Raw genomic sequence first — 25,723 nt, forward strand, 5'->3', positions numbered from 1 at the left:
ACGTGATTTTTGACCAAAGTTAAGCAACGTCGGGAGTGGTCAGTACTTGGATGGGTGACCGTTTTTTTTTTCTTTTTTTTTGCATTGTGGTACGGAACCCTTCTTCGTGCGCGAGTCCGACTCGCACTTGCCCGGTTTTTTATGATTTCGATGGAATTATAGACCACGACAAGAGTCTAATAGTAAGTACATTGCGACACAAGAGCGAAAAGTAGGAAACTCGCAACGAGTGGCCATAAATTGAAACAACGAAGCGAGTGTTTTAAATCGACACGAGTTGCGGATTACCTTTTCGCAAGTGTATTGTTCAATGTTTTACAGAACACAAAACTAGGTATATTTTTGACATATCTAGGCACGTATTGTCCTTAATCACGCCATAGGGCGGTAAAGTAGCACCATAATATGTACTGTAAAAATCTATAAAAGTCCTTTGGGAGTTGCCAGCTCCATTCTACAATGTTCACAAATAACCGTCAATGAAGGGCTAAATCCATGACGAGTAGGTACTTAAGCTTTTGAACGGAGATTACAATATTACAGCCAATGACAAACATCCAAACTTTCGGGTTTACAATATTAGTGAGGCACAAATCATGATTAATGTGATTTATTACGCCGCTACATTTATAAGTTATAACAATGATTCGCCTTAAAATTGCCTTTACCGAAATAATTTCAAACGTAAGAAACCTTAAAATAACTTTTGTTTAAAGAGTCTTTGAACACCAAAAAATACCTTTGAAGTTATTCATTTAAATGTTTCTAATTGTTATGGCTTTGTAATTGATTTAATTGACTAATTAACCGTGTACGTGTAATTTGATGTTAGGCTGTTTTTAGGGTTCCGTAGCCAAATGGCAAAAAACGGAACCCTTATGGATTCGTCATGTCTGTCTGTCCGTCCGTCCGTATGTCACAGCCACTTTTTTCCGAAACTAATAAGAACTATTCTGTTGAAACTTGGTAAGATTTTCATATTGAAGTTTCTAATATCATTTTATTCTAAACTGAATAGTTGTTTGAACGAGATCTAGTAAGTAGTTTTTTTTAATACGTCATAAATCGTAAACCGCAATTTTATTATGTTACTTGCTGCTACGGAACCCTTCATGGGCGAGTCTGACTCGCACTTGGCCGCTTTGTAATTAATCAAAAACGTCTATTTTAATTTGAGTCATGTAAAGGTTGGGCCAAAAAGTCGATCTTTTTTTTAGTGAGTCATTATTGTTAATAATTCGACAAACGTTTGCGTTTGTGTGACAAACCTTAAGGAGACGTTTTATTTTAGTTTAATGTATAATTATTGAATTTTTAATTACATGTTGTATAAAATGTATGAGTAAGAAAATAATTCTTTGTGAAAGTATTTTGGGCCACCTTGTAAGCGTTGTAATTTGAAGTTGACGACTTTTAGTAAATTATCATAAATGCCATGTAGACTTTTAATTGTAACTTTTTTAATTCTAGTTGTTACATTTTCTTTAATTGCTAGAAACTTAATACATTTATAAAAAAATATTTAATGTTTAAGTCACACGGAGTTTTCACTAGAATAGATAATTAAACATTATATTTAGATATTCGATTTTCCAGTATGGTATAGGTCAATCATGTCTAAAAATAGCTCAAATGCATTATAGGATTAAGGTCCGTCTGCTGAATTCCGTTTACGATTGACTTGTCAGCTGCACCTACCACTAATCTAATAGTCACCATTCCCCACCACTTTACCATGGTCTCACATCCTACGAACTTGACTAGATAACTATGTATCTTTTTTAACTGGTCTTAGTCCTTGTTGACCAGTTTATCTAGAGCCAAAGCGTACTAGGAGATAGTTCTGAACAAGTTCGCGGTTATGGGTCAGGGTAGACTGGTGAAGATAGGGGTCGCAGGATGTCCGTAAGTGAGTTGTTTCATTGCTTCTGGTTACCTGGTTCAGTGGGAAACCACGCTCAAATGATTTGGGGCCCGATTCGGATTATGAAATAGACATCTATTAGACATCTTTAAGATATCACCAAGATACGATAACGATATGTTTGAGATCTAACCTGTCAAATTTGACAATTGCGCGATTCTGGAGATACTCTTGAACGATTTCCACAGGATATGACTTAGAGATCTAATTCACATCTAATAGATATCTTACTCTATCTAACGTAAAAGTGACATTAGTTACCCGAATTGCGCTGCAAAAGAGAACTAGTTCATATCTAAACTATAACGTATCTAGAACGTGTCGTCTCTTGTGAATATCTTGAAGTACGAATACGGCAGTTACCTAGTTCGTTTCTATTTTTCGCTTGTGATTTCGCTGGCCCAATATTACAGGGTTCTGCATTACATATCGTCGGTATACTTCTAAAACATTATAACTACCTGAAACATAGTTTCGAGAAAACGCGAGTTGAAAATTTGATCCTCTAATGTGGGAATTTAGAAACGCGTTTTTACAAATTTAGTTTAACATTTAAAATTTTTGGATATTAAAATTGTCTATAAAGTGATAAAACTGATGTTTTTGAACCGAAAAATATTAAATATTGGCCGACAAAAACATGGGATGTGCTAGTTATCATGTTTTGCCTGTATAAAAAATGGACTGATATTTGCCTATTAATTTATAATCATATAAAAAATAATTATATATAATTAAAAATAATGACAGTGATAAAAATACTAGTTCACACGGCATTATAAGTAAATTCTAAAAACTACCGTTAGGAATAAAAAGTAATAAATTACATACAACATGTTATTATTTACAGGTAAACAGTTATAAGTGATTCTAATATTACAATTTTTGACTTTTCCCTCCTTTATTGAAGAAACATGTGACAATACACTCCTTATTAACTAAATTACTGCAATAAATTATGTAACTGATTTTTTTAGCGTTTAACGAGCATAATGTTAATCAGTTTAAAGTGAATTTAATATTGTCTAGTTGTATAATAGATCGCGTATTGAAAGAAATGTCTACAGGTAAATAGTAATGAATAATGTTATAATGTTTTACCAGTTGCTATAACTAGGTTCTTAATTATAGGTACATTCAGGTAAAAAATGTTAACGTTACTTTATATATTTTGCGTGACCAGTTTTATGAGATAAGGTAGTGTTAAATACTCTTATTATGTTTTACGTGTACATTATATTTAATTTCCTGTCTGTTAGTACTTTTTTACACTGTGTAACTTTGTAAATAATAAACATAATTTAAAAAATGTCACATATATATTTAAAGCAATAAAATTTGAACAAAACTGTATAAATAACTCATTTTTGACCATTTCGTCAGTTATCATGTTTTTGAAGTATACCGACGATATTCAATATAGTTGAAATTAGACTTAATGTTATGACAATGTTCAAATTTCATTTCGATAAAAGTGAAACATAGAACCCTGTAATATTAGGCCAGCGATTTAATATTTCTTGTTACATATATACAATTGAAACCTTGCGCTGTTAGGTAATCAAAAAACATATTGTACACTAATACTGTTTTAAAATTATTCGGAGTAAGTACCAATACAAATTAACTTAGATTTTTGAGAATTAATAAAAAAATATAAGACTATATGAAAATAAGAATTTTATATATATAGGTGTTGTTTTTAATGTTCTATAGACTGACAACATGAACTAAATTTTTTGCTTTTTGTGACAAATCACGTTTTGAATATAAGCTCCTCAAATGTATAAGCTGGAATAGTCCGGGTCGAAAAGTCCAATACTTTGCTATCTATGATGAGTGATCAATCGTATGATGCTTTCTATAAACGAAGTGTCGGATGCCTTGTCCCGGACCCTAACCGTTCTAGTGCGTCATCCTTTAATGCAATATCTGAACAAATAACATCCGCAAATTACCCAAGTGCCATATTTAATTACACACAACGGGTCTACCGCGATATTTCAGTGATTTATTGGTTGCTTACGTTGGGAGGCCATTGCTTCGCTTTAAAGATTGCGCAAAGAGGGACATAATTGCCTTCCATATAGACCACCAAGACTGGGAGAGGCTCGCAGAGCAGCGGACGGAATGGCGCAAACGTATTGTGGAGGGTCGCAAGTTTTGTGATGAGACCCGGTTCGCCGCACTCGCTGACAAGAGGCAAAGACGAGGACAAGGTGTCTCAGTACCGGTTTCAACTTCTCTTGTCAGACCTGTGGTAGACCATGTCGATCTCGCATCGGTCTATTCAGCCACCAAAGACGGTGTTACACCACAAATCGTCTGATATAGACGAAAAGGCCTATGATGATGATGATGATTGATTGCTATGATTGATTTGATTTGATTGGGTAGACCCGTTTACGTAATTAACACAAATACAAAACACAAAACGCAAGAGTTTAGTGTTTTATATTACCTTTGCGAGATGATAATAAAATAAATAAAATAAAATAAATAAAATAACTTTATTTAGCTAAATTATAGCTCACAACTGCTTACAAGTAATGAATGATACAAGGTGAATTTAACATTGTAAATAACTTGTACACTTAAGTTTTTAAGGTAAATGCAATGAAACATTGAGTAAGCGTCATCTGATCCCCGTACTAGTAAAAACTGTATCACGGTGGAACAGGATTCCCCTTGTCCTTGTTTACATTAATTATCTAATTATTATAACATGCTTTTCTTATAGTTAGATATGATGTTCTTATACTAGAAAAGTTTGGTTAATTTTCGAAGTCAACACGTCTAAATTGTTAGGAGGAAAAGCGTCTAAATCTTGGAAAGTATTCTCTTAGACTGGATTTTCGGGAGGGAGGAGGATTTTGGGTTACCGCTTAGTTAGTTTCACAGCAAATCGTATAAAAGAGCAACTCTATCCGCGGTGTCTAGTAACACAGAAAATGTACCTACTTACGTATGTTTCATTTATTTGTGCTAGTTAGTTTAAAGTTTCACGCTTGGCACATATTGGCTGTTCCGTTTGTGGTTCGGTCATTCTCAAAGAATATATCTGCGGTCGTATTGCCGCGACCCATACAAAATGTATGAAAAGAGTGTTGGCAATTGGACGCAACCACAGTCATATTCTCAGATAATGACCCGGTCTATTTTTTTTCTATTTAAAGTTGTAATACTACCTACACTAAAGTTATTTTTAAGCAATTGGAATTTTTATGTTATTTGTTCTCATCAAAACATAATCATAACTTCTTTTAATCCTAACATACATATAGCCCGTGAAGGCTGTTCCAATCCGTTAAAAAGGTCATATCTATCCATGGTTTCATTGTGTCCTAATCTATGAATGATTAATCTAATACTGAAGTTTGAAGTGGACATAACCGAAGGGCAATATCTTTAAGCATATTAAGACCTAACAGCAACCTTTGTTAAATGTCACTTTGAAATTGTTTCTACGGGTCAAGCACCCAGTTACCATATTATTTAGGAAGTTACGCACCAAACTAGAAGGTTAAAGGACTGGACGTTGTATCTTGTCAATGTATTAAGGCACCGTAAAGAACTACTCACATGATCACACATCGTGTGTGGACACATGAAACTGTAGGTACTTTTCTGGTCTTTTTTATCTGTATTGAATGATTTTATTTTCTTGTAGCGAAAACTATTACCAACATAGGTTTCATACCTACTCGTACCTACAATGTTATAGGTCCTACATGCTAAGTAAATGTTCATGCCAAGTTTCATGCAATTTAAGGACGAGTCACGTTAGACCGGGCTGCGTCCGGGCCGGAGTTTCCGGCGCTTACTTTTCTATGACATGACAGGCGATCACGTGATGCTTTCCATAGAAAACGATGCGCCCAAAGCTCCGGGTCGTACACGGCCCGGTTTAAAGTGAGTCATCCTTTAAGTATGTCGTTTTTAATTGAGATCGTAACTTGGATTGTACGCGGCTTTTTGGAGTCGGGTATTTTCTGTCATTCATAATTCGCAACGGAAAAAATGGACTCATAAAACAAGAACGACAGTAAAATGATCTGCTTGTTTCAGGTAAAAATGGCCCAAATAACTATCACCCTCACACTGCTCGCCGCTCTCCTAATGCTGCAGGGTGTCAGCGCAAAACGTAAGTTTCGATGTAGTTTAAAGCTCTGGTTTCTTAGGATAACGGTACCGCCATATAGCGGCCGTCTCCATAAAAAATACTACGATATCCATATTTAGCAGTATTATTTTATATGGAGACGGCCGCTATATGACGGCACCGCTATCCTAGGAAAGTCGAGCTTAACGGCTCGGCCACGACATCGCGCGGCGTCAGCGGCAAGCGGGGACCATCCACACCTTTCGTTCCCACCTATGGTTGCCGTTGCCGCTGCCGCCGGTCGCGCAAAGTTGTAGCCGGGCTGTATTGAACGAAATCCACAAGTTTCAAGTTGGAAATCCCCAGATTGCTTTCGCAGATTTAAATTATTTTTAGATTTAGATTCGCAGTTATAAATAGGTACCACGACACGTTTCCATAATAAATTACGCCACAATATTGCTTATTCCTTCTTTTACCTCGGGGACATTGTTCAGGGTGTAATTTAATTAAAATTTGTAAATTTGACGAGTGCAAACATAATTGCAAATAAATCTGTTCATTTGTTTAGATTTTTTATCCGATAACTTTAAGGGGCCCACTGATTATCAGTTCGCCGGACGATATCAGCCTGTCAGTTAAACGTAAAATTTGACAGATTCGAACAACTGCTGTGATAGGCTGATATCGTCCGACGAACTGGTAATCTGTGGGCCCGCTTATTCTTTATTTGTGGTTAGCGTCGACACGTCGGTCTAGTTGCCGAAACGTTCGATACAGGACCACATGGAATTTATACATCGCTCTTCGTCTCGTACTATGGTATTAGCTGTGTGTGAGTTGCTTTTGTTTAGGTTCGTTAAATAAAATAAAAACAATTTTATTTTTAATACTAATTAATTGATTCTTTGACTGCCGATTGTTCCGATATGATGGGCCGCTATCTATAGGACCCAACGGCAAAAATACCTACCTAAGTATTTTAGGTCTTGAGCCATTTATCTAGTAGCAAATATACTAGCTAGCTAGGCTAGTATTATAGCGATTTTGTTATGCTATTTTTTCACGCATAAGATAATAAAATAAAACGAGAACGTGATGTATTAAAGGCCTGAAATATAATTAAAATACACAAACATTTATTCTCTACGTCTAAAAACATGTTTATAATTTGAATCTCCATACACAGGGTATGTATTTATGGGTATGTATAAATACATACCCTATGTAATAAACAGGGTGTGTATTTATTGTTTCACATGTGTAACACTGAAGAAATCTGAATTATTAATCAACATGTTCCTCACAATATTCCCTCGGGTCTGATTAGACCCTCACATGGAAGTACTTATCAAGTTATTTTCCGAACCTCACATAACTTTTAACAATACACACAAATGTGTACTCTATGAAACCTGACATAAGGTTTATTTTATCAATAAAGTCAAGTAAAATCGGAGGTTCCGGGAAAGGGCAGTCGCTAAATATACTCGCTATCCTTTAAATTAGAGTTTGACCGTTGTTCGAAACTCGGCCTCAGAATTATTGCAATTTTACCGAAGTTATTGTGAACATTATCGCGGATTTGTACATTTGAAACGTGTTTCGTAATTGTTTTACTGATTCGTGTTTAATATTAGAGATTTGTTAGGAGTTTGGTGACAGGAAACTTGAAATTGTTGACGAATGGAAATGATTTCACGCTCCGTTAGTTAAATACTGTGAAAAGTTGAAGCTATTTTGACATCAGTTGTGTCTTAGGATTTTTATTTAGTACTTACCTAACTTTATTAATTAATTGAGATTAAATTATTATTTTTTTAATTAAATATCATTTATTATCAGGCAACTAAGGCCCATACATACATATATCTTACAAACATACATAGGTACAATAGTAAAAATCTTACAAGCAAAAAATTATTTCGGCGACACGGCGGTTGTCAGTTGTGTCGGATGTTCCGGTGTAAGATTTGCCAGATTCCCACGTAACCGCCGAAACACCACACCCTTCGGCCAGAAGTCCGCGCTCGCGATGGTTTCCAGCAGCGGCCGCGGCAAGCGCACCACGAAAGAGCTGAAGTGCACGTAATGGCGCGATATGCATTATACTGCCGTATTCGAACTTCAAGATATTCACAAGAGACGACACGTACTAGATCTATTCTAGATACGTTATAGTTTAGATATCAACTAGTTCTCTTTTGGAGCGCAATTCGGGCAACCAATGTCACTTTTACGTTAGATTTCGTTAGAGAGTAAGATATCTATTAGATGTGAATTTGATCTCTAAGTCATATCCTGTGGAAATCGTTCAAGAGTATCTCCAGAATTGCGCAAATGTCAAATTTGACAGTTAGTTAAAACTTAACTTTACTATAAAACGATTTTGCCTCATATTAAATAAAATAATCGCGTAAATTCATGTTTAGTAAAATTTATTAAAACTGAGAGTCTCATTTTAAATGTCATAACTCGTATAAATTATCACATGCAAGAGATACATGTAAAAGTAACGGTTTCGTAGTTATAAATACCAACAATCTAACTAGACTAGATAATATTTATTTATTTTATAAAGAAACTTATATATGTACGAGTATGTTATAGATAGGTCCTCGGCATGATAGACGAATATCATATTATATGTATAATTGGTTATTATATAAAAAAGCAAATATGAACAATGTAATATATCTTAGATATTATAATAACAAAGGTTACATTGTAGTTAGGTATGTAATAATATTTATAGGTATTAATGCAACTATGTAATGTGAAACAAACCTAAACACAAAAATACGTTAACATTCAGATTGTAGCCAGAACTAACAACAAATAACGTAAACTTAATGCACACAGCGAAAAGCTAGAGAATAAACACCATCGTCAAAGGAATAACATCCTAAGTTCAATGGAGCTTGGTACATCTAATATCCTTTAGGTTCTAGAAATTATTCAAACTATTTATAGGTTAAACGTAGAGCAGATGCTCGGTTCGACTTGGGTGTAACTTTGGCATTACCGCAAACTCGAGGTACGTAGGGGATTGTCGTGTGGGATGTTGTCACAGTAAATGTGATTACCAGTACTTAGTTTGTAGTGCATGGGCGTAATAGGAAATCCATTGTTTGATATTGGTTTATTGAACAAAATACAGAAACTGAGTATAAATCTGATAACTGCAAAATTTGGCGGTAAATTTTATAACAATTTATAATTGCAGGTGGAATTCGCTATAACGATGTACCTATTAATTAACTAACTATTATAGGTAGTCGAGACGAGATGCCCATAAGTCGCCCGCCGAGTTTTAAGTAAAGTATGGCGCCGTCATACATTGTAATGGTTCCTCTACACGATAGCCCAGCGTAGGCCACTCCAAGGGACGCATTTATGCGTTAGAGGGAGCAAGTGACATTGCTATCTTAGAGTGACATTCCATTTCCAACTGCAGCTGCAATACTGTTCATTTTACTATGGAACCGCGTCGCTGTCATTGTCAATTTCCATAGAAAATGAACAGTATTGCAGCTGCAGTTGGAAATGGAATGTCACTTTTATTCTACCGCATGGCTGCGTCCCTTGGAGTGGCCGGCGCTGGCCCATCGTGTAGTGGAGCCATAAAGGTTTAGTTTAGAGTGCCAAGTTCGTGAAAACTGTCTTAGCGTTGCATAAGATTTGCGTATTTAAACCTGCTTAAATAAATTTCTTTAGTAGATATTCTACACAAGCCAGTCAACGACATGGTAAAGCGGCTCATAAAATGTAAAGACAAGCTTTAACAGGATGATTTTAATCATTAATATCTACCAGACGCATCAGATTATCACTTAAGTATAAACTCGAACATTTGTCATATTAACCCATCCGAAAACAAAACTGCGTAAAACAAACTTTATTCCCACGTATCACGATTAAATTTCCCACTCAATGTTATGAAGAGTATTTAATTTCAGCAGAATTATACAATAATATACGTTAATGGTGTATGAAAGCTTGTAGCATGTTGGGCTCACGCGAAACTCATAAAAGTTAAAGGCAGTGTTATGGCTGTGAGTGGCTTCCTTTACGTCCGTTTTATTTTACCGTGCTACGTAATTAGGATTTCATTGACAGCTTGGGTACTGCGGTTTCAATTGCTTTTAGAACAGTTGTTTTTAATTGGATTTTTTGAACTGTACTTAGGTACAGTCGAAAGTTTTAATTTATGACCCATTTTTACCTTGTCACAGTGACTTTCATATTGATTGTCACTGTGACAAGGTACAAAATGGGTTATAAATTATACTTCCGACCTATACCAATTAACAAGACGAGATTCTTTATTCATTTTGCACGACGTCTAAGCCATAGGTTGGACTTAGAAACCATCCATAACTCTGAAACAAATATTTGTGACAAATACACAAATAAATGCTTTTATCGGGATTCAAATCCGGGACCTGAGGACTCACTACCGACACCGACTAGGCTAGGAGGTCGTATCTTGAAATGTCATAATGTTGTCTGGATATGAAGACAGACTTCCAATGAGCACATAAATCTCATACATTTACTCAAGATGTTCGTTCTTTTAAAATAATCTAAAAAATATATACTTATTTCAATATTAAATAGCATTTTTATAAAAATCTCCAATTGAGTCAAGGCACGCTTTTCTAAAAATAACACATAAGCAGTAAAAATAATAACATTTCATTGTATTCAGAAGTTGCGGTTGATTTTGTAAAGTTAAAAGTATATTTGAATTCTGCTTTTGAGTTTTGTTTTGTATTGTGTCAAATTCTTCAAAGTTATAATCCCGTTAAATTTCCTTTTTGCGGTAAAGTATTCGTTTTATTCCTTTAACAATATTTCCACGTGCTATCGTATTGTCGCGAATGCTACTCGATCCCTTTTTCTTATTTATACTATTGCAGATTACCCTGCAGTTTTCCTTTCTCTCCGTATCCCAATATTTCCGTATTTTATTAGGGGTCGTATTTTATTATAGTTTTGTTGACCAATTTGCCTGCCATACTGTTGGCACAGGAAACGGTTATTCATGATATCTGCAAGTTTTTCATCAGTGACATATCTATTTCCAGAAAATATATGCGGGTTTTTTGATATATGCCGGTATATGATCATTGACAGTCTATCATGTCGTAACCAAGCACGAAACAAAGAATTAAAAGATATAAATAACTGTTACCTACTTATTTTCTTATTGTCTGCTAATATAAATACCTAATAAGATATTAATTTAGTACGGCAGTAACAATATTTTATTACCGGTCTGTAAACGATCTTTTCTTTTATTATTCACAATGAAGATACCCGGAAAGTAAAGTAGATAAAAATCTTAAATCCCAAATGAAATGTTTCCCTAAAAGTATAAGCGTGAGACGCGCGTTATCTCCATCTTCCACAGGTGTTTGTCTCGTCACGTTTGTCAATATGTTACATTATAATATGTTATATATGTATGTTCTTTCATAATGAGAGCGTGCCAAGTGCCTACTTGGGAGAAACTTTTAATAATGGCCGAGTAATAGGTATTATTTGGACACGTAAGATTAACAAATAATGATGAAGAATATTTAGTGACTTTTAGTGATATAAAGAGTTGGTATTAAATTGTGTTTCATAACTTATCGCCATGTTATTGTTATATGTATAATTAAATACAACTATAGGCAGAATAGAACTCTCTCTAGAATCTATCAACTAAATCATACCTAAGTAAATATAAAAAAATACAAAAATTGCTTAAGTCTAAACACATTAAAATTACAATCCGATTTGAGAATCCTCTACTAGAGCAATCATATATAACCTTAAAACTTTTCGGACGGTAATTGACTAAAATTACGTTCTAAGTAACCCTTAACTTTAACATAATTCAGTTTATATTCTAATTTAACGTAATTTTATATTTATTCCCCTGTTATGTGACGTAATTTAATTTAATTGTAATTTCACATTTATTCAAATGTAATTTGGTGTAATTTAATTTAATTTCATAAAATTGTGTTATTTAATTTATTTATTAGGTAAGTTGTCATTGTTTGTATGGTAATTTTATTTTGTGAGCATATTGGGGCCACCTGTAAGCCCGCAAGAGTTTTTCACAAATAAAATAAAATAAACATAATAAGAATAAAAAAATATCCGGTAAAAAATTTGTCGGAACAGTAAAATAGTTTAAAAACCCTTTTACCTTTATGGAAACATTTCATTTCTGACCGCAGCTACACTACTGGTACCTACTGACCGCCGAAGTTCTCCCAGAACGGCCGAAGGGACAAGGCAGGCCACCATCTACATGGTGGTCTTACGTGCAAAGAGAGATCCAGAAGCAGACCATTAACCCACAGACAACCCGAAATAGAATTCTTTGGCGCAAATGTACGGGAAGACCCGACCCCAGATAAACTGGGATAAGGGTAGGACAAAAAAGAAGAAGAGTCACATTTAAATTACTTATCGAGTTGTAAAATCAAAAAATCAGTTCTGTCAATGCTGTTACCAAAACCTCAGTCACTGCAAACATTGTATAAGTTGCATCACATAAGAAGATTAACGTTCATTAGTCGTGATCCGATACCCATGCAACAGTTAGGTCATGAGGGTCATGGTGTATTTGATCTAGATTCCTATGATTAGGTAATAGGGTAAACCGAGGTGACGTGGCTAACTGGGCAAATCGACCCAAAAAGAGCATTTCGGTCAATGCTTTAAAATCGAGATTTATATTATTCCTTTATTAAAAGTACTAGTCTCATTACAATTAAATCAAGATGTTATGATAGGATTTGAAACAATTGAGCGAGCTCTTTTTTTTAATACTTCAACTACTCCAAGTATTCAAGTAGTTTAATTGCTACTTTAGGAACACACTGAACCTATTCTGTATGAAATATTACTGCTTTTTCTCTGAAGAAATTCCTATTCTGAAGTTTGAACTGCACTGTCCGACATTCAAACTACGTTAACTGTTAGCCACTCGCGGTTTGTCGACTGGGCAAAGTTAAGCAAATAAAGTGAACTGATCTCACAAACGAACTGGATTCGGTTTAAACCAACGTTCTTTATCAGATTTTTGGTCAAGTTAGCTTCGTGCATTGGTTGGAGGAGTCACTTGATTTATTAAATAGGTATATTAAACCGGTTACCTTACGTTTATAAATTCGATATTTGCTTGAAATGTTTCGCTCTATAACGAGAGCATTTTCATAGAGCAGATTGTTTTTAGATTAGAGGAGATTTTTATTAAAAAGACACTTGTTTGCCTGGAATAATGTTTAGTGTTTTTTGTGCCTGTTAGTAAGCGGTTACCGTAGCATTTGAAGGCTTGGTACTTTTGCGGTATCACATGCGCATTAGAATTCTCGCTATAATACGCGCATAACATTGTCTCGCTGACACCGACTTGCACCATCCCACTAACCCGTAGCTAAGCGGTTAAACCGTTAACCCAGTGTCAAATTGTATTGGTAACCATGGTAACTCTAGGTTTAACCGCTAAACCCCGGGTTAGTGAATGGTGCAAGTGGCCCTGAAACATCGGAGCGAAGTGCGATCGCATCCAGTGTCATAACCGCCTAATATCTACACATGCCTGTTATTTCACACTAACATTTGGCTTTAGTAATCAACGCGATTGAAGGCAACTATTCACTTTTGTGTGCTTTTATTAAAACTGCCCTACATTCGTTTCAAAGGAACTTAAATATCAAAGTATCATTGAGAACCTTTCAATGCTTTGATGATTCAACTGTGACCTACATATAAATTATTGTAACTAGGGGTTTTTAAAATTATTACACGTGTGTATCATTACCTAACCTTGCCAAACTTTGTTTTTATAATTAACGGTATTGTTACTTTCATTTTGTACCTATAACTTTTTAACGTAGTAACAAATATAAATATATGAATCATCGTAAAATTATTTGCGTAACTTTTTATGACAATTAATGATAAAATGAAATTTAAGAACAGGTTAGTACATATACCGATCTTTATAGTTAGAGTCAGAATTGAGTAAAAAGAATAATATGACAAAATTTACTATGTTTATTATGTTTGCAAAAATTATTAGCGGTTTAATTAGGTATTAAACACATAGGTAGTAAAGTATTACAAGGTGGTCTCAGCTCAATTAATATAGGCAGAGATATATATGACTCCGTATAAGATAAATAAAGTCTAAGAAAAAAACTTGTCTCGGAAATCAAGAAATTAAAGTCATTCTCGAATAGATGGCGCACACACCTTTGGCCTATTTTCGACTTGATGGCGTTGATACACATATCAGTGAAAGTACATGGGTCAGTATGGAACAATAAAAATTAAAAATCATGTATCCGTAAACATATTTTGATTAATTTATACATTTTCAATTTTATTTTAAGTTTTAATCGTGTGTCGATAGATGGCAGTAAATGTACCGTGACTACAAAATTTACTTTGGCAATAGCCCTCTATACTATCGATTCTCTTTGATACAGGTTCCCAAACGTAAAATGGCCGTTTCTAAGTAAATATAAGAGGACGTAATCATGGAGTAATAATATATGTTATGATATCCTGATTTCATATGCGTTATGTTAATTTATATTTAGTCAAGCGCTGTGGTGTATATACGTGTACGGTCATGAATCCACAACACATTTCCATGGGTCGGCATAATTTTGAGAGACATGTTTGCAAACATAATTTTGAATGTATAATAAAATCACATGTAATTATTGATATTTACTAGTAGGTAGTTTATTAATTCGTAAAATAAAAATTATAATTTTTTTATGAATTTATTCGCGAAGATAATTTAAAAAACCGGGCAAGTGCGAGTCGGACTCGCGCACGAAGGGTTCCGTACCATAATGCAAAAAAAAAAAACAAAAAAAAGCAAAAAGAAAACGGTCACCCATCCAAGTACTGACCCCTCCCGGCGTTGCTTAACTTTGGTCAAAAATCACGTTTGTTGTATGGGAGCCCCATTTAAATCTTTATTTTATTCTGTTTTTAGTATTTGTTGTTATAGCGGCAACAGAAATACATCATCTGTGAAAATTTCAACAGTCTAGCTATCACGGTTCGTGAGATACAGCCTGGTGACAGACGTACGGACGGACGGACGGACGGACGGACGGACGGACGGACAGCGAAGTCTTAGTAATAGGGTCCCGTTTTACCCTTTGGGTACGGAACCCTAAAAAGGTTTTATGGTTATGGTACGGGTTATGTACCTAAAGACCTACTTGAGACGAGAAGAATTATTAACACGTTATTTTGTAGTTTTTTATTATTGTTCGTATAAAATTTTCTAAAGAAAAAAGAACTACGAGCAAAAGAAATAATGAGAACGTTTCTATTGTTTCATTATTAAAAGTGCCATCTAGAAAACTTTTTCTTCGCATTGCAACAAAGTTTATACTTAGCTTAGTTTCGAAACACTTTTGATAATAAAGTGAAATGAAGACGTAAACGAAATTGTAGTAACTTTAAACTGTAATTATTGGTGAAACTTCAAAGTCTCGAAATCGCAATTAATAAAGTACCTGTAATTCATTTCTAACCGATCTATTTTGTAAACAGGTAAGGTATTTCTTAGATGTTTTTTTTTAAGTTTTAATATTTTTGCCTTGTTTTATTATCATAAAATCAATTTAGGTAAGTACATACGTACATATCATTATCACATGTGTGTGTATCATGAATTCATGACATGTGTGTGACACAAACTGACAAAAACTGGAAAAATAAAAATTAGCATTTACTGCGCGAACTCCGAGTCAACAATTGGCGAGAAGTAGCGCAGGACCGAGAAAAGTGGCGCTGTCTTGTGTTGGATGCCAAGTCTCATTTTGGGACACTGAGCCAGCGGAGTAAGTAAGCATACCTTGGTGATCGACCGGACGAACGACCCACTGTAATTATGGCATAATGTAATTCCGATATGTGTCGTTTCGAGGGGTTGCCAACTCCAATTTTTTTTTACCCCTGAGCTCGACTTAAAAACCCCTAAAACTGTACTATTATTTTGGAAAACCCACTAAATAAAAAATAAAATAAATTATTAAGATTTTCCAAATTTAGAACATTATTATGATTTTCAACCGGTTCGACATTTTAATGATCATACATGTATATGAACGTTATACTACATAGATGGTCAAGAAAATCTTGTCAGTAGAAAACGGCGCGAAATTCAAATTTTCCATGACGATATCCCTTCGCGCCTACATTTTTTCAAATTTGCCGCACTTTTCTACTCTAAAAAAAAAAACCCTACAAAAACCACTAAAAATATTTAGCCCCTAAAAAAACCCCTAGCTAGTTTATTTCCCCCTAAATTTAGTGGTGAAACCACTAAGTTGGCATCCCTGATTGGTACATATTTGTATAATAAAAGTAGGTATGTATTTATTTTCGCCTGGTTTTGTTTTAATGAGCGCCTTTGTTTCAGGTGGCTGTTCCGCGTTCGGCCACTCGTGCTTCGGTGGCCACGGCAAAAGATCCGGGGACACTAACAATATAGACGTAAGTCGGTCAAAACTTTTTTAGTCTCTTCTGTGGACAAGATATTAAGATAAATGGACTTTAAAACCTGATTTTCTTACTTTAATCATGTATACTTATAGGCATATTATATATCATCTTATACTTCTTAAAAGTTATTTTGATAAAAGTTAAAGAAAAATTACCGTAGCCGGTTTTCCCTAACGTTTTTAACCCAAGCAGATTAAGTCTGAATGAAAAATGTTTTCGTTGCCCGTTGAATCCCCGAAAAAATTAACAAACTGTGTAACCCTCTGGCTAACATTGCCTATCTTGGAACTTTATAAACCTTGATTGTTTAAATATCTTCTAAATATCCCTAAAACTATAGTCTACCTTGAGACCAATACTTAATGTTCGAACTTAAAAACTGTTTTTTTAAACTATGTTCACGAATTAGAAAAATATTGAGTTAACAACGTTTGGAAAGACATTTCTAATAAGCAATTGGAATAAACAAAGAAGAAATTCACCTCTAGTTGACTATAAGATTCCGATTTGCAGATCACACAATTCAGTAATTATAAACATTAAATTATTCTACGATATAAGCACACATCCTCTCACTATCCGAGTGAAAATCCCAAAATATAAAGCCGAACACACTTATTTAAGAGCCAACAGGAGTGGTCATTTCTCCATACAAACGTATTCGACTGTTTCCTCCGTGGGTTTTGATGCAAGAGCAATGATTTTTTCAACACAGATTAATATTGTCAATATTTGTGTCGGACCGTTTTGCTTTTTTTGATATTTTTGTTTTTTAAGGTTCTAGAGCCCTTCAGAAATGGCCAAAATGGCCTCATTGACTAGAGGCTTAGTATTCAAAACTGATATCAATTAGCCAAAAATGCAAAACGGTCCGACACAGATAATTTCATAATCATTTAGATTTCCAAATTTGGTTACGATTGGTTAAGTTTTGAAGGAGGAAACAGTCGAGTCCGAAACCTCGGTTTTTCAGATTTTTACTCATGATTTTTCGCCTTGTCCTTATCGCACTAGTTTTAGGAGCCGCTTCCGTTAGCGAGACGGGTATATTTACCTAAAATATTTAAAACTCAGCTCCTGTTTCGTCTTAATGAATCTCTGCATACCTTCACGAGGAATGTCACGCTTGAGTTCGAATGTACAATGTAACTTACTTACTTAATAGGAATGGTAAAACAATTAGGTAAATTCGCCGCTTACAAACTCAAGACTACTAGTTAGGTGTAATTGTATTATAATAGGTTTAGTTGAAGTTGGTTGTGTATGTACAAAGTTTTGTTGTGTTGGCTTAGAAGTACTAGTAGACAAAGCTGATTTCAAAATGTGTTGAAATTATGTTGCTGATTTGGATAGGTATATATCATCCCCAAAAAATAAAGTCTTTCCTAGATATGAAACGATAACTTCAGAATTTTCTCATTCTTGTCAAAAAAACAATCGTATCCGACTATCATTATCTGTACTTAAAATTCATTTTATCATTTGGCTAGTTGGCCATGAACTTTGCCAGCATAAAATTATAACTTTAGAAACGCTCACATCATACAATTTAAATCGTGCCTCGAAAGTTCTTTTTTGATTAAAACCGTCGTTTCTTGACAGTCCTCTAACCCGGAACTGATGATGCAACGGCAGATGGGCCAAGAAGAAACCCCACCACACCCTGGCTACCCTCACTCCGGCTTCAGCGGCTTGCTGCCGGCTGGTGATGACATCATTCCTGTAAGGGATGGAGGTAATAACCTTTAGAGCTGTATCGTTCTTTTACAGTCTAATCTCCAAACTTTTTTACCTGAGGGCCATATTGCGCCTCAGAAACAGAAAAAAGGGGTGCGTGTCTGGTTGCTGCTGTTAGGGCTGAACCCCTGGAGCCTGGCTCCCGCGGGCCGGACAGTTTGGGTGTCTGCGGGCCGGATTGGAACGCGTCGCGGGCCTGATTTGGCCCGCGGGCCGGGGTTTGGAGAACCTTTTTTTTTATTAGGGGGGAAAATGCATTCCGCATACCACCCGGGTGCGGGGGTGACCCGAGTGGTTATGTGGGACTCCCGTCTAGGCTAATGAGGCCCACGGTATACCCACTAAAAACCCCCCATATACCGCCTCGCCGCCCTATTGGTGGGGTTACGGGGACGCTTGCGTACTCATCCGCGACCCCACGGCAACAACGGCGTGGGCGGCAGCCGCCCACGAGCGGCTCCTTCGCAAATGCCCGAAGGCCCTTCACGCTAGGCGCGCCAGATGGTTCGACGCGCCTTCCTCCACCGCCTCCGTTCTGCACTGTAGCGGACCCCCCCGAGCCCGCCACAAGGAAGCTACGGGCGCCAGAAAGTTCTCCGGTGCCCGGCGACAGATCAGGTCTATGGTTCTGTCGCAAAACCACAATTCGGCTGCAGAGGACAGGGAGAACGGCACATCGTAACTCCGACACTCCTCTTCCTCTGCAGCCCCACCAACGCCGCTACAGCGGAACGGCACCGCCAAGTTCGCAGGGGATAGGGCGAGTGGCGATCGTAATACCATCACGCCTCTTCCCCTGCGATCCCACCTCGGCCGCCGAGGATAGGGAGAACGGCTCACCGCAATACCGACACTCCTCTTCCTCGACGGTCCACCTCCAACGCGTCACAAGCGGCCTTAACAAGCCCACTTGGAGCGTCCTCCTCGGGCCAGCCCGACCGTCAAACAGGCCGGCCCTGGTGGCCTCTTCGCTTCACCGTGGGTGACTAAGCCACGGTTACTAAGCCCCTCCACCACGACAAGGTGAGCAACCCGCGGGGGGGGGGGGGTTTGGAGAACCCTAGTCTAACCAATGGTCCAAGAAGAAGCTTTAATGGAAACCGGGAAGTGGGTCAAATTTAACTTGCAAGATTTGATAAAAGACTAGACGCACAGACAGACAACGGGACTGGTGAAACTAAATGAAAAGCATGTAAAAATCGGCCAAGTGCGAGTCGGACTCGCGCACGAAGGGTTCCGCAGGTACCATTACGCAAAAAAATCACGTTTGTTGTATGGGAGCCCCACTTAAATATTTATTTTATTCTGTTTTTAGTATTTTTTGTTACCTATAGCGGCAAAAGAAATGCAAAATTTCAACTGTCTAGCTATCACGGTTCATGAGATACAGCCTGGCGACAGAAAGACAGATGGACAGTGGAGTCTTAGTAATAGGCTCCCGTTTTTACCCATTGGGTACGCAACCCTAAAAATCAAATACCTAATTAATTTTTCCCATAGTAAGGAACTTTTGGATAGTTAGTTTTACGGTTAGTTAAGTTCAATTATTTTACGATTGGAATAATTTTCCGGTAGAAATAATTTTCGAATAATTTCCAAATGTAGGTAGTTAACAAAATTTACCCAGTTCTTCACTGGCGTGAGTAAATTATTTTGCATTTATAATGAAAACAATTGGAACCAGTAACGAGCCGAGAGTAAACTTGAGAATGTTTTTAACGGAAACATTATGAATATGCTTTTTAATGTTGTGATTTAATTTAAAATAAAATCTGGAATGTGCTTTACTGCATGTAGAATAAAGTTTGGAGCACTTTTAAAGTCCGACATTATATGTAAAATGTAAGTGAGTTTTGATGTCAGAGACGAAAAGTTAGCTCATTATGTACATAGGTATGGTGTACGGACGCTCCCGTGAATGGAGTAACCCTGACAAAATTTGTTCAGTATACTGCTTTGACATTTTATGTGAAATATTCGTGTGTGGATGTAGTACTTATCTATGTTTTATCGTATCAAACTGTACATAATAACATAGATGCATCTTTTATTGGCAATGAGGCAGTAAAAATTTAATGACTAGATTTTAGTACCTACACCAGCCTACTCTTCGTAAATTCTTACGGCGTTATCATAAACGCGCTACAAGCCGCAATTAGCTAATAATCGTTTGTCCTCCTTATTTCAAGGAGGGAAAAAAAAGTGTAGATTGGATATATACGTCTTAATATTATACTAAACTTATAGTAGATAACTAAGTGCCGCCAGCATCCTTGATACAAATGCCTCAATGGCCTATTTAAGATTTAAGCTAGTTAGAAAACAACTCAAAATTTGCATTTGATTACTTTGCCTCACATGTGAATAAAATGCAACTTTGCTATCAGTTTTTGAAGTGCAAAGTAAGCCTTTCCGAGCTAGTGCGGTGTAAACGTTTCCCGTACAGTCACTGCTTACACTAACTGCCAAGCACAACATTCATTAGATATTATTATAGGTAATAATATTTAGTAGTTTTTAATAGTCAACAATTAATTTATGAATCTTATAATTAAATTGAGATTATGGACAGTGAGATAATAACTAACTAGGTATTTATTATCCTCAGGGTTGTCAAACATAACATAACTAAACAATAACCAATCCCGCAGGTATCTACGACCCGGAGAACAGCGCCGCGGCCCGCGAGGTAATGAAGTTTAAACTTCGGAACATCGTCAAGCACTGGGTGAGATGTTTGTTTGTGTGTAAATGTCGTTAGCTGACAACCCTGGCGTTGTGGCTGTGGGCGCTAGCGAGTCCATTTTTGGGCGAAACCAGGGACCTAGCCAAGGTGACAATCGTACTTCAGACAAGACAGACGCTACGAAAAGTCATGAAAAGAAAAGTCAATGCGTAATGATTATAAAGTTGGATTTTGCGGAATTTCGAATTAACTTTTTAGACTGCTAGAGCTTTGCCTTTTAAATTGTCATATGAAAATGCAATGTGGAAATCCAGTTCGGTTCAGGATTTTATGACCATCATATTGATATAAATACATAACGGTCGCTTCTAATATAACAATTTTTTATGGTTTTGAACTACTTTGCATATGCCATTGACGATCATCTCACTTCACTTCGCATATTACCAATTAAGGTGACAGTCCATTTCCAACGACAGCTGCACTACTGTTCATTTTGGTAACCACCATAATGGTAACATTCCATTTCTAACCGCAGCTGCACTACCGGTACTGAATGCGTCGCTGTCATTGTCAATTTCCATAGTAAAATGAACAGTAGTGCAGCTGTCGTTGGAAATGGACTGTCACCTTAGAGTGAGCAATCATCAACGTCGTATCAAAATAATATCAAAATATTACCAAGTTGGTAAATTTGAATCGGGCTGTTGTTTTCTGCAGTTTTTATTTCAAAATTATAATTAGATGTTCACTTACAGATGGACAACTACAGGCGGGCGCAGCCGAACAACGACGAAGGCTACTTCGCAGAGACATTGTAAATTATGCAACTGCAACACAATGTGCAATTATTACACATAAAAATATAAAAGCTTGGTTTTCATACTTGGTTTTAAAATACAAATGAAAGCAATACTTATTACTTATCTAAATACTACTATACCTACTTACTGCTGTGGCGCGACGAACCGAAATGGATTGTAGCCTCCGACACCAAAGACCGTCAATGCTTCTCTGTTTACCATTTATATCCAATAACAAAAAAAAAAGTGAAATAAATTAAATTAAATTCACTTGAATGGAAGCAATACCTAATTAAAATGATTTCTAAAGTGCTTTTTCGGTTCAAGTGTAATGCTACTTTCTTTTTTAAAGGAATAATCTCAAATCATGTTTAAGTTGTTATTGTCAATTTGCCATACTGTAAAAGGTTGGTTTAAAAACGTGTTTAAAAGTTCGTTTAAAATGTGGATTAAAATAAATGACTTGCTGAAATAAGCCTGCGTTTAAGTTAGTCTTTCGATATATTTTTAAAACTCTGTTTTGAAAAGATTTAGAATAAGCTTAGTATGTCGAAAAAGCTTACCTATATCGAGTTATTCCTTAAAAATGTATAAAAAAGAGACCACAAGTGTTGAATTTCAAATACTTAATTTCTATAGGTCACTACTGTTTGTATTTATGCTATGTTAACCAAGCTTTTAACTCTCATAACATAAAAATGTAAATGTCACTGGAATCTGAACGCTCTTCCGTAAAATATCTTAGATAACATAGTTGACCGGGATTCTAAAGAAATTATTTGTGGAAAAATTCTTGCAAAGTCGCATGAAAAAAATATTGTGATTTAAATCAAACAGCTGTTTAGTTTTAGATACACTCGTTGATTTGGCTTTGCAAAAATTATTCTTCGGCTGGTTTGTGGTAAAATCTGCCAATTGTTCATTGTAAAGGGCGCTTAGGGAAAAAGTTTCTTTGATAGGTTTGTTTAAATTGTTTATATTTTCCGCCCTCCCTCGTAATAAAAACACCCCAAAGTGCGACATTCTGCCCGTATCTTGGGGGCCCACTGATTAATAGTCTGCCGGACGGCCTGTCGGTTGTTCGGACCTGTCAAAATTTTGTCCTGATTGACAGGCCGATACCGTCCGGCGGACTGTTAATCAGTGGGCCCCTAATTGGGCCGATTCTCACATAAAGACAATTTAAACATTGGAATTTGAACAATGTACTTCTATCATTAGTAGCTGTACCATGAGTCGATACTTGACGTTTACGCTAGCGACTGTGTAAACACGATCGCAGTCTATTTTGCTCGTATTCATGTATTGGTACGATAGGGGATATCAAGGTCACGCAGCCGCTAACATAAATGTCAAATGCCAACTCGTGGTAGACGTGTAGATTTGTCGAAGATTTTTTCCGATAGCGTCATTTCCGTTGGACTTTTACCGCGTTATTCATAAAGAATCAATTAACTATTATTCGTTTGTCTCAATCTGTCATTTTGACATGTACCTAGAGAAAGCAATATCACATAAATTACCTAATTAAGGTATGTAAAGTTGTACGAATACGGAGGTTAGTTTTTACCCTTGCCGGAAAGATTAGGAATCCTCTAGACCGAGTTTAGAGCAATTATTTCATGCAACCGATGATGCCAAAAATGCTGGGGTGCGCGGGACGTGTTGAGCGAAGTCCCGTGCCGTGATTGGTCCGTTCAAAGACACGGACGTCACACAAAGACACTTTCGACTCGAACATGTAGTAAAATTACCGTGTGCGTGGCAGAGGGGATAGCGCGGCGCGACTAGTCTCAGTCTGGAGGATGTTTTGTCTGTGCCCTCACCTTAATCTAGTTGACTGACTTTCCAAAAAATATTGCTCGGCTAAAATTACCGGATATATTCATTCTTTTATAATTCTAGATTAAATGACGTCGGTTAAAAATACCTATAGAATTGCGGATAACCGGCCAAATAACTCAGAACAATGTATCTAGAAATAAAATAAAATAAAAATATAACCGGTGGAACCGGCGATGTAGAAATAAATATATCTACTTATGAACGAAATTTGTTTCAGCTTGAATTATTGTTTTTTATCAGGTAATAAGAAAAATAACAGTAAGCTATACTTATTCGTAGTTTGGTAGTGAAGTCAAGAGGTGAAAGAAAATTAATTGTATGAAGCTTAATCCTTCTCGTTAACAAAATAAACTTAATTCTATTTCAAGGGACATTTTTCATATTTTAACCTCGAAAAATTCACGGCCTTACCTATAGTGCCATCGCCCACACTCTTAACTGTCCATCGGTGGACCTTATGCCTTTTGTAATAAGGTCCACCTATGGACAGGTTAGAGTCAGACCGTGAAAAGTCTGCAGCGATTTTGATAGCCCACGCAGTGCAAGTATCATTTTAAAAGTCAAACTTCTATGAAATTATGACGTATAAATAACACTTACACTGCGTCTATCAAATCCGCTGCAGACTTTTCTTGGTGCGACTCTAAGAGTGTTGCTGTTTGTAAGTACTTATAGAGTTTGATAAAATTTAAATAATTTCCAATTGGAATAAAATTGCATTTGTTTTGTGTTGTTCAATTTTCAAATAAAGTAAAAATTTTTTTCCTGCATTACAGACTGAAGTTGAAGTTTGACTGTCATTGTATTTTTTTCCTGTATGGGTGAGCCTAAGAGGACCTAGTTTATCAAACACATAGATAGGCCTATTCGGATTTCGAGATAATCACAAGATCTTGAGACGATCTAGAGATCAACTAGATCTACATTAGATATCGACTAGATGTGACTTGGATATCTAAGTCATAACTTGTCGAAATCGTTCAAGAGGACCTCCAGAATCGCGGAAACGTCAAATTTGACATATCTATCTTACAAATATGTTTAAATTATCCGTATCGTAACTTGTCGAAGTCTAGTAGAAATCTAATTCATTTTCCGAATCGAGCCGAGAGTCAATTTCATTGTTTCTAAAGGCGCCACTGTATCGCCAAAGTTTCAAGCTGAAACTATATCGTTTTAATAAGGCTTTGACTTCTGTATCTACTTAGTAGATATATTTGTTCGTCAATTATGAAATTAAATACCTACGTAGGTAAAACTTATGTTAATTTATTAAAATTAAAGGCTGGACATAAGGTTTATTATTTGAATATGAAATGTTTGTTATATTCTGCTTGTATGTACGCTATTTTAACTGAGTTTATAATATAATATGTAAATTCAGCAATCGTTACAAAACTTTAGTGTTTTTAAGTGTTTAGATGTTTAAACATAAGTTTACCATCAAATACTATGACGTAGTGCAACTCTGTGTTAATGATGTTTTTGTGTATTTTAATAAATCGTTAGAAACACTATATATGGCATAAGTGTTTTTATTGCTTTCATTTCAAATTTAGCTTTTCCATATCGTTCCAGAATCGCTTGGCTCGGGAAGATTTCTGCTAGCTCTGCAGATCGGTGTAGTATATTTTAATCAAAATATATAAAGAAATTAAAATTGACAATTACCGGTGTACCTACTGATAGGGAAAAAATAATAATTTTTTTCGACGAGGATTTATTAAATGTCACTATACAGGGTGATTCATGGGACGTGAGCAGGACTAATCCTGCACACTCAGTAACAGTTAATAATTGATCGATCACCGTCGTAATTAGGTGAAACAACCACACTTTCTCCTATTTTTAACTTTTTGATGAGGGAAAATTTAAATCTTTACAATCATGGTCACCCTACAAGACCTAATTAATAAACATAAAACCTCTTTAACCGTAATGACAGCATTTTGATTACGAAAAAAATTAACTGTTTAACTTGAGTGAGAGACGAGTTTTCAAAAGTAACCAGACCGTGACGACAGCGATGACATTCAATTTGACACAGAATATCGGTAGTTTAGTATTCTAAATTTAGGGTGACT

The 25,723-nt window shown here is 36.0% G+C and overlaps 1 protein-coding gene across 1 annotated transcript in view; it reads left to right on the forward strand.

The window, feature by feature from the left end:
* The window catches only part of LOC134679576 (neuropeptide CCHamide-2), a 39,073-nt gene extending 17,169 nt beyond the window's left edge, over positions 1–21,904 (forward strand). Inside the window, exons 2-6 of the mRNA XM_063538533.1 lie at positions 5,993–6,068; positions 16,486–16,559; positions 18,171–18,303; positions 20,957–21,033; positions 21,750–21,904. Of these exons, the coding sequence (XP_063394603.1) occupies positions 5,999–6,068; positions 16,486–16,559; positions 18,171–18,303; positions 20,957–21,033; positions 21,750–21,812 (417 nt within the window). The 5' untranslated portion in view covers positions 5,993–5,998 and the 3' untranslated portion in view covers positions 21,813–21,904. The remainder of the gene's footprint in view (positions 1–5,992; positions 6,069–16,485; positions 16,560–18,170; positions 18,304–20,956; positions 21,034–21,749) is intronic.
* The last annotated feature ends 3,819 nt before the right edge of the window (positions 21,905–25,723 follow it).

The sequence above is a fragment of the Cydia fagiglandana genome, chromosome 2 (assembly GCF_963556715.1).
Source record: "Cydia fagiglandana chromosome 2, ilCydFagi1.1, whole genome shotgun sequence".
Taxonomy (NCBI): domain Eukaryota; kingdom Metazoa; phylum Arthropoda; class Insecta; order Lepidoptera; family Tortricidae; genus Cydia; species Cydia fagiglandana.